The sequence below is a fragment of the Alosa sapidissima genome, chromosome 17 (assembly GCF_018492685.1).
Source record: "Alosa sapidissima isolate fAloSap1 chromosome 17, fAloSap1.pri, whole genome shotgun sequence".
Lineage (NCBI taxonomy): Eukaryota > Metazoa > Chordata > Actinopteri > Clupeiformes > Clupeidae > Alosa > Alosa sapidissima.
The window spans coordinates 15,834,295-15,844,269 of NC_055973.1; the positions used below are offsets into that span (position 1 = coordinate 15,834,295).

Sequence of the window (9,975 nt, forward strand, 5' to 3'; positions counted from 1 at the left end):
ACAACCTAAACAACGTGCATTGGTGTCCCTGAGTTTAATTGAAGAGGCCGGGCCCCGAACTGAGACATGACATGGGTTTGTAATCAGACGGAGGGGCTCTCACCTCTCTGAGAGACAGCCCAGAGAGTGCCAAGCATGGCCTCTGGCTGAGAGATTCCCATACAGACATGTGCGAAAAAACAGAGAGAAAGGGGGGAAAATAAACATGATGTAACTTCACACACACGACGTCTCCACACATATGAGGTCAGTGACGTTAGCATGATGGGACAGCATGGGAAACGTCAGGTCAGGCTGCTCGCACTTTGTTTTCTCACACACTCATCAGCAGGTTGTTTTCTCGTGCAGTCATTTTTGGCTGATGATCTTTTTGTATGGAAAGCACATTGGAAGGGAATGACTGTTAATGAGGAGCATGTCCTCTCTGAGGCTGTCACTTTCATCTTGTTCTTTACTATCGTGTTCAGCATGTCGTTTAACCCGAGGGCTTCTGGACCAATGGGAGATGAGCGCAGTCTATGTGTCAGCCCGCGAGCGTGAAAAAATGATATGTTTGTGTGAACAACTCCATGAGAGAGTGCAGTGTGTGGATGTGAATGAGAGAATATTCCATCTGTTTGTGTGAACCATTGAACATGCTCCAGTGTGTGTGAATAAGAGGTGAAGGGAAATCGAGTTGAGTTGAGTCCATTAGTGTTCTCACCTGACAGTTTCCTACACATTCCCACGGCTCTCCTTTTAACCCTTAGCCACGCTCAATAAGACCTTTAGCATCTCTCTCTGAGTGCCTAAAGGCCCTTTGATGGTTTCTGGAAGGTTCCATTTAGACACCAACTAGGTTTTGCCATTCTGTCTGCCTCTCTCATACACATATAATTAGAGGGAAAGACTAAGAGAGAGAGAGAGAGAGAAAGAGAGTTTGGTTTAATGTACATGTAAATAAAAGGCTTTTGAGTTGAGCTTTTTTTCCAGGCATCTCAGGTTAGATATCCCTGTAAGGCCTTGAGCACTCTGCTCACCAGTCAAACACCATCAGGCTTATCTGCAGCCTCATCTGGCCTCTCTAAAGGTCAAACTGGAGTTCCCATTTCTCCTTTTACCCAGCATCCCACTCTGCCTTTCACCTTACGTTACCTTACCTTGACTCTCAACCCTTCCATGTCCATACATGTCTCCGACCCACACACACCCTCACTCACATATAGTCTCTCTCAATCTATCAGTCAGCTACATTTGCACTACTACCCACACTTACTCACTCACTCACTCTCACACACAATACTCTCTCTTACACTCACATACACACACACACACAATTCGTTGACAGAGCCATGTTCGTGGGTTTGTCTGATCTGGTTTTGGGTCGTAAATCTGTCACCTTAATGAAAGCCTGTGTGGTGGGTGGAGAGAGGGGACTGGGGAGCCGGTTGTCCTGGAAACGTCCCCGGCAACCCCCCTCCAACCGTCAGCCTTATCCTGACCTGCCAAATCAAACACCCCTCCATCACCATTGCTCCTTCCCTCTCCTGTCATCCCCCTCTACCTCTCTCTCTCTCTCGCTCGCTCTCTCTCTCTCTCCGCCCTGCCTGTAAACTCCACTTCCTGCCGCATCAAAGGCAGCACCAGAGCAAGAGGAAGTCTCGAGGTTTTTTAGGTCCGCCTGATTGGCCAGCTGGTTTGCTTTGGAACACCATCAAGAGGCTGCGAGGGATCCCCAGAGAGCCTCAACATCTTTCTCTCTCCCTCTCTCTCCCTCTCTTTCCCTCTCTCTCCCTCTCTTTCCCTCTCGCCATCCCTCCATCGCTCATGCATCCCTCGTCTCCTCCTGGACGGGTTCCCATCTCCACTCGTCCTCATCATTCATGTCCATCATCAGCTCCTGTTCTCTGGCTCTACATCCTCCCAAAGTGCCTAATCAGCTCCTTGAGTGCTACTGAGGGGAATGAAAACGTGACCACTCCAGAGTTGGTTTTTAACAAGCAGCATCCGTTTGCAGTGGTCTATGTATCCCCTACGTAAGAGCATTAAAATAGAGAAGTCTTCAGTAAATAAGGTCTTGATTGTTTATGGACATCGCCTCATTTGACACTGCAAAGACTAAAAAATACCCAAGCAGTAAAACACTTTGACACAGACACAAAGACTTTGCTTGATGTTGTATTTAATGTACAGGATAGAGCAGCATCTCCTCACAGGAGACAGACTCCTACAGTTGACCATGACAGGCAGAACACCTTCTGTGGCCTTTCAAAAATCACAAGACGTAGAGCCCAAGATGAACAGCAGGGCTGGTTCTCAAGAGTTTCGCCAGAGACTGGCACTCCCCCATTCTGCTGCACATTTCTCAACAGAAAGAAACAGACAAATAAAAAGAGACAGAAGAGAAAGGGAGAGAGAGAGAGAGAGAGAGAGAGAGAAAGAGAGAGAGAGAGAGAGAGAGACTGCAGAGATGATGACTGGAATGTTTGTTGTACTGAATGTCTACAGAAGTGACTAAGTGATCCAAGAGACTAAACTTGTACCAGAATGGGAGAGAGGCAAATGGAGGTGAGGCCAATTTCTGTTAGCAACTGGCACTGACAACACAGAGAGGCTAAAATAAGAGAAGATGGAGGGAAAGAGACAGGCAGAGAGATAGAGAGAGAGAGAGAGAGACAGACAGAGAGAGAATAAGAGAGCAACCATAAGACAGACTGTCTCGCACATTTCCCAAACGCGTCACATTGACCAATTCCCCCTACTCTCCTGTTCTACAAATAAGGCTCCCTTGTTACGAGAGCTCGAGTAAGCGTGGCGTTCGTGCCAGGTGTAATTCTGGAAGTGCTCGGAACCTCGTCTGATCGGTTCCTTGTTTCAGAACCCCCAAACCCTACCCCAATCACACACACACACATACACACACACACACACACATTTCTAAAATTTCTTTTTAACAAGAATAAAAAAGAAAGGAAAAAAGAAACAACACACACATACACATACTGTACTGTTCTCCTCTGCTCCTCCAACCTAATTGCTGGAGATGAAGGAGGTTTTCTTCCAGTGTGCAGGGCCAAGAGCCGACTCACACTCAGACGCAGACTGCTGTTCCTGGGGCGGGGAGCTGGACCGGGAGCTGGACCGGGAGCTGGAGCTGGAGCGGGACAAGACTGGACGGGGCGGAGGGCTCCATTTTAAAATAGCTCCTGAGTGAAGCACGAAATCCCGTTACAAAACAGGCCACTCTGTCTGCCCAGCCCTGGGAGGCGAGGTCGGCACAGTCCGAGAGTCTGCAGGCCCCCTTGCCGAGGGGACTTTTTTTGACGACGATAAAAGACGTTTTTTATTTTTAAAAAAAGTGTGTAAAACAGTAGATTTTTTTTCTTACTAAAATATATTAGCTTTCACATTTTAAATAAAAGAACACTCACACCCTCCCCATGTCGACTGCCAGTGTTCACTCTCTCTTTTTTTTCTTTCTAATTTGTTTAGTGTGCATAAGAACGCTAGATGTTAGCAAGGGGGAGGGCTGACGTGTGGTCTTCCAGAATTCAGGATTTCTTAAGACTGAAGGCAAACGCAATCGGCAGCTTCTGTTTCATTTCTCATACTCACATGTGCGTACTCGTTCGTACACACACACAGACATACACACAGACACACACATACACACTATTCAGAGACTACACGGATATGTATGTAAACCGTTACCCGAGCCCACAAAAAAATAATAATAATCCCTTTGGTTTCTATAAACTAGACGTTAAAAATACACCAAGGAGAGGTCTGACCGCCTGAGTGGCAGCCTGGCTCTGGCACCTCACCGCGGCTTCTCAAAGTCCATCAGTGCAGTTGGCCCATGACCTGACCCTAAGCTGGGCCAGGCCGAGCCCAGCGCCTTGAACCAGGCCCGAAACCAACCCAGAACCACACAGTTTTGCTCACAGACCCCTGTGACCCCAACAAAAAACTAAACAACCGTTTTTCTCCCACAATTTAAAATACCCAGGCCCACATGCTATTCGCCCCCAATTCACAAAATTGCAAGTTCTTATTGTTTTTCTTTTTCTCCTCCTTGACGCTCCCTCATAGTGTCGTCCTTGTTTCGGTGTCCTTCTTTATCGTGGCCCTCCTCCTCCTCGGTCCTAGGAGTGTGTCCAGCTGATGGGGACCCAGTGTGTGTCCGTTTCCACCTTCTTCAGTGCCATCTTGAGCTCGCTGGAGGCTGCTGTGAGGTCGTCGTTGACGATGACCTTCTCAAAGAGGTGGCCGTACTGGTTCTCCATTATCTTCGCATTGCTGATCATCTCCTGGAAGTCCTCCTCCTGTCAGACAAACAGCACACAAACAAACAAATAAATAAATATAGATAAAGGACTAATCAAAATCACTCTGGTCTATTCCAGAGCTGTTCTATTAAAGTTGAAAGTCTCAGTTCTATCAAAAAAGTGTGTGTGTGTGTGTGTGTGTGTTTGTCTGTCTGTTTGTCTACGTGTATGTACACACACAGCAAAATCACATAGTCCCAGATTCAAAATGGAACCTCAGAGGCCAAGCTTGCCACAACAGCACCAAACCAGAAAGCCATGGTTTCCTCATATCAAAAAACAATGTATTCTTTTATGTTTTCAATAAAATATGTTTATAATGTCAAACAAACAGAGATCTACAAATGATACTGTAGGGATTTCAGACATGTATTTTGTCAATTCGAGGTTTTTGCTAAATGTCAGTGATGGTTTGAGGCTTGGGCTATTTCAATACTAAAAATGACTCAGCTCAAAATTAAGATACAACAGTGCTGTATTTATCGTAAACAATTTGATCATACCGTATAATTTCAATGGTTTTGGTATGGCCAAAAAAAAACAAAAAACATCCACTGTGACATGCATACCTGATTGAGGACACCCACAGAGCCTCCTCTAAGCCTCTTAAGAACAATCAGAAGTTGATATAACGCTACTGGAAAACATACATTCCAAGATAGATTTATGAGATAAGATATTACAACTAGCAGTAACTAGCATAGAGCATAGAGAATGACACAGACCAAGGTTTTAAGATCAGCAGTTAACTTTGACCCCTGTGCTAATGGTGTGCCAAACCGTACCAGTTTACCAGTGGCACCCGCACAAACATAGCATGGTCTGAGCGGCCGGACAGAATTATACCCTGTTTAACGAGCTAAACGATTTTCTCAAAAAGACTTTTAACGAGAGCCACTTTGGGCTGTGTGTCTGTTGCTCGTCACTCTGTCCTGATGGGAACAGCCAACGACCAAAAATACCACGAGGCGCCCAGTTGCTCCGATACAGACACAGACAAACAACAGAGATCCACTGCCAGTGCACTAATCATATATCGTGCCATTCTGTATTGATAAAGATTTGTACATTATCTGGATGTGGTGGTCCGGTGGTTAGTGCTTAGCCATTTGGAAACGCAGTCATTGCTGGGATTGACTTGCAAATCTGTATGTGTCTTTGTATAAATGTGTTGGCTAAATGCCTGGCCTTTACCTTTTCACCGGTACTTTAAGATTTTGCTGATTTTTCTGCAAAACACACAAACAGCACCCCCCTCCCCTCTTTCTCTCTCACACTCACACACATACACGCAAAGGCACATGTGTATGTGTGTCTCTCTCTGCGAGTGTCTGTGTTTCTGTGAGAGAGTAGTCCATCAGGCGAGAGGTGTACAGCCATGACATTGGTGTGTCTGTGGTTTTTAAGGCCTATGTGTGTGTGTGATTCCCCCCTCTGTGTCAAGGCCTCTGCAACACAGAGTGTCCTGTTCTCCAGAGCAGCCAACCAGTCCAGACACCCTCTCGCAAGCATGCAATCAGACAGACTCACCATCGCTATTAGGATATAGTGTGTGTGTGTGTGTGTGTGTATGTGTGTGTGTGAGGGTCTACCTTTGAGTATAAGATTGAGCACATCCTTTTTTAGCGTGGTCTAGCTTGTTTCCTTCAGTCTCACAGTGGTGATCTGTACTCAAGTCTCCAGATACCCTCTCGCACTCTCACAAGCACCCCAAGCATGCAGACTCACCACCACTATTAGGATATTGTGTGTGTGTGTGTGCACATCCTTTTTTAATGTGGTCTAGCTTGTTTCCATCAGTCTCACAGTGGCGATCTGTACTCACTGTACATACACACACACACACACACACACACACACACACACACACACACACACACACACACACACACACACACACACACACACACACAGTGGAGATTGAACTCAAAGACCCTGGTGTCCTGGCAGAGCCACACAACTGCAGCCTGATGGTGAGTTTGAGATACAGGCGCTTGGAGACCGCGGTGACCTGGGTCTTCCTGTCCCCTCCATCTCACTCACACACTCTTTCCCTCTCACATTCTGATTATGGGCCAGGTAAGGGACCAGATTTGATACAAAATCTTGGTCTGTTTTTTTTTTTTATCATTACATGACTTTGCTACTGTCAATCTACCCAAAGAAAGTACCCATAATTGTTTTTCATGCCCTAATTGACCAATAATTTTATTCTTTTCAATTTGCTCTTTTTTGTCTTTCACTCATTTCCATCTCCATCAATCCATGTTTTTTCTTCTTCCACAACCTCCCTCTCTCCCTCCATCTTCTTCAGATGGATATCTTATGGCTGGTCAGGCCTCTAGATGGAAAGTCAGGTTTTACAGGCCCATATAAAGAGCACCTGCCCCACGTATTAAAAAAAGGGGGGGATACTGAAGAGTTGAAACAGATCTGCTTTGCGGAGCACCGTCCACATTGCATCAGCGCAAGCCGAGGGCCTCAACCCCCCCCCCCGATAGGCACGCTGGACTGTCACGACGACCACAAAGTCGGAAAAAAACGCCCTGTCCTTGCCACCAACTTTTTTTTCCCCCCCCCGGTGGATGCTTTTGAAGAAATAATTTGGTGCATTTCCAGTCTGAGGACGGTCTGCCCCACTTGAAGACTCCCTCCACCTGTCTGGAGTCCTCTAATGCCTTTATGGAGCATCTGCAGGGCTCTGTGCGCCTTCAAAAGCTCAGGGGGGAAGAAAAAACCGAGAGAAGGAGGAAAGAGAAAAAAAGAAGTATGTAGGTTTACTTTTAAGAGCAAAGGAAGAAAATAAATGACATCAATGTTATACAAGCGATATTAAAGGTAAAACAATGGCAGCCGTCTGGTCTGTTTAAACAATGAGAAGACTGTTCTAAAAGCACAACGCTCTGATATATTAAAAAAAACACACTCGAGATGGTCCCTATTTATTGTTAAAACAGAGCCGAGTTCCCGGCATTTGCCGTGAATGAAATACAGCACAGTGGGGATAAAATACGTCCGTGACATTTCACCAAACAAGGTTCTCCTTTCATGGCCCTAATAGGCTGGATTGGCCCACTTAAGTGCTGTCAGCAGCCATAAGCTTCAGTCAGAGCGACTGGGCTTTGAGCGGCTACACCTAAAGCAACGCACACGCACGCAGACACACACACACACACATACACACACACACACACACACACACACGCGCGTGCTCTTTGAAGGAGAGCTCTCATGCTCGCAGTCTACACACAACCAGACACTCGCAGCAGCCGGGTCAAACACAGGTGCTGGCGTTTCACACATGACAGGTTGAGAACGCAGCCCATGTGTCAGCCAGGCGTGACATCTGACCTCTGAGCTCAGCCTGGACTAACAAGGTCTGCAGCTCAGGTTCACCATGGATGAATGTCAATCTTGAAAACCACCTACAGTATGCCACTTTTGGGGCTGTCATATGTGATTTTCATGATGATGAAAATGGTTAGATTGTACTGCTGATTTTTACCTATATTGTTTTAATGGTAGAATAAAATATTGTATAAATATTTTACCCTGTGTAAATCCAGCAGAACTTTATTAGAAACTACCACAACCTCACTTTTCAGAAAATAATGATTGAGATAAAGATACTGAGATGATGAATTGAATTGGGAGTTTTGTACAAACATGAGGCCCTTTAAAACAGCTCACAGGACCAACAGCCGGGAAGCCTCAGGTGCTATGATTTATCCGTAGAGACTTCTGGTATGAGACAGATCACATGATCTACAGCTGAGGGTCATCCCTTCTAAAGCAGCTCACGTCATCTCAGCAGAACAGTCATGCCTTTAACAAGTCAGGTGACCTGCAGCACAACTTTACAGGCCTCAAACAGGTCATGTGACCAACAGTAGAAGCCTCAGACGCCAGCCTTAACAGGTCATGTGACTGATATTTAAATGCTTGTAAGCCTAAAACAGGTTAGCTGACCAAAAGTAAAAGCTTCAGCAAGCCATCTTGCTGGCCTTCACTAGAGGTGTGTGTGATGGGAACTCTGTCAGGCCTGAACACAGCCTGACATCACGGCAGTGGTTTGAACTAGAACCAGGACCAGGCCCCGGATCAGGAGGTGGAAAAGGCTGCGTCTAGTGGACTTGTGCCGGTCCCGCTGTGCTCCAAATCCAGAGCTGGGGGGGGGGGGGGGGGGGGGGGGCGTGAGCGGAGACAGCCCCCAGTGCAGGGACTGGCCCACTGTGCAGAGCAGAGCACTGTAAAGCTGTGTGTGTGTGTGTGTGTGTGTGTGTGTGTGTGTGTGTGTGTGTGTGTGTGTGATCACTCTGGCTGCGGATGCAAAGTGACGTGACCCGTCTGTAAACATTTAAAGCTCTTGATACCTGATCAGCAGAAGGCACACGTACTGAACACACACACACACACACACACACACACACACACACACACACACACACACACACACACACACACACACACACACACACAGAAGGAGAAGGATCTGCCACAGTCAGTTAGAATACAATTAAAGGCAGAGGGGAGGCTAACAAGGGAACCCGTGAAGGAGAGGTGAAGTTTCCTGTGCCTTGGAGCAGCAAGAATGTGTGTGTGTGACTGGTGTGTGGTTGTGTGTGTGTGTGTGTGTGTGTGTGTGAGGGAGAGTCAGAGTGTAAGTGAGAGAGCCAGAGAGGTGTGTAAGTACACCTGCAGGGTGCCTTTAACAGCATTAAAAGACGACCTTCGGACTTTGGCGCGTGGAACGTTTCCACGGTGACAGCCAGACGGGTGGGATCACGCCATCTCTGTGTGTGTTGCGGGTCAGCGTAGGGTCACCACATCCCATGGTGACCAGATCATGGGCCGAACATGACCTCTCCGTGTGACCCACCCACACACACACACACACACACATACATGACCAGACACACACATGAGTGGACACGCATACATATATAGAGCTCTGGGAAAGCCATTAGCCTGCTCAACAGCTCCTAACCACATACACACACTGATATTTTTACACGAGCGCATACACACCACAATACACTCGGGGGTGTAAAGCTGCTAATTGTTTTCATGTGTCCCGCCTCAGCTCCAGGCTGACTACATACAGGTGTGCGAGATGAGCTCACGTAGATTACGTTACTGCACTGAGGGAGATGACCATGTGTAACCCCTGACACACACACACACAAACACATACGCACACACACAAACACACACAAATACACACAAATACACACACACACACACACACACATCGACACACACAGACACACACACACATTTGCTTCATTTATTTGTCCCTTGTAAATAACATTAAAAATGTGTTCTAAATGTTGAACCTGGACGTCATAGCAAAGTCTGTATGTCTTGAGTGTTTGAGTGTGTGAGTGTTCTGTATAAACATACCTGTAGGTTGTGTTCGTTTGGGCAACAGCAAGCTCATTACGAGCGTGTGTGTGTGTGTGTGTGTGTGTGTGTGTGTGTGTGGGTATGAAGTGTTACCGTGAAGGCCTTGGTGGAGGTCTTGTCGTCTCTGCCGGAGATGACTTTAGCATTCTTGCGCGTCTCCCTCAGGCGGTCGATGGGAGGCGGCTTCACAAACACCACGATCGGCTTAAACTCTGCAGTGCGCAGGTGCTTTATCGTCTGCAGTGGAGAACAGAGAGATAGA

At 46.8% G+C, this 9,975-nt stretch overlaps 1 protein-coding gene across 4 annotated transcripts in view; it reads right to left on the reverse strand.

Annotated features, from left to right (window-relative positions):
* Positions 1–2,144: 2,144 nt before the first annotated feature.
* Positions 2,145–9,975, reverse strand: part of mpp7a (membrane palmitoylated protein 7a) — a 126,519-nt gene continuing 118,688 nt past the window's right edge. For all 4 annotated transcript variants that reach the window (XM_042067356.1, XM_042067355.1, XM_042067354.1 and 1 more), the window contains 2 exons: positions 9,807–9,950; positions 2,145–4,304 (listed from right to left, as the gene is read on the reverse strand). In XM_042067356.1, coding sequence (XP_041923290.1) covers positions 4,125–4,304; positions 9,807–9,950 — 324 coding nt within the window. In that variant the 3' untranslated portion in view covers positions 2,145–4,124. The remainder of the gene's footprint in view (positions 4,305–9,806; positions 9,951–9,975) is intronic.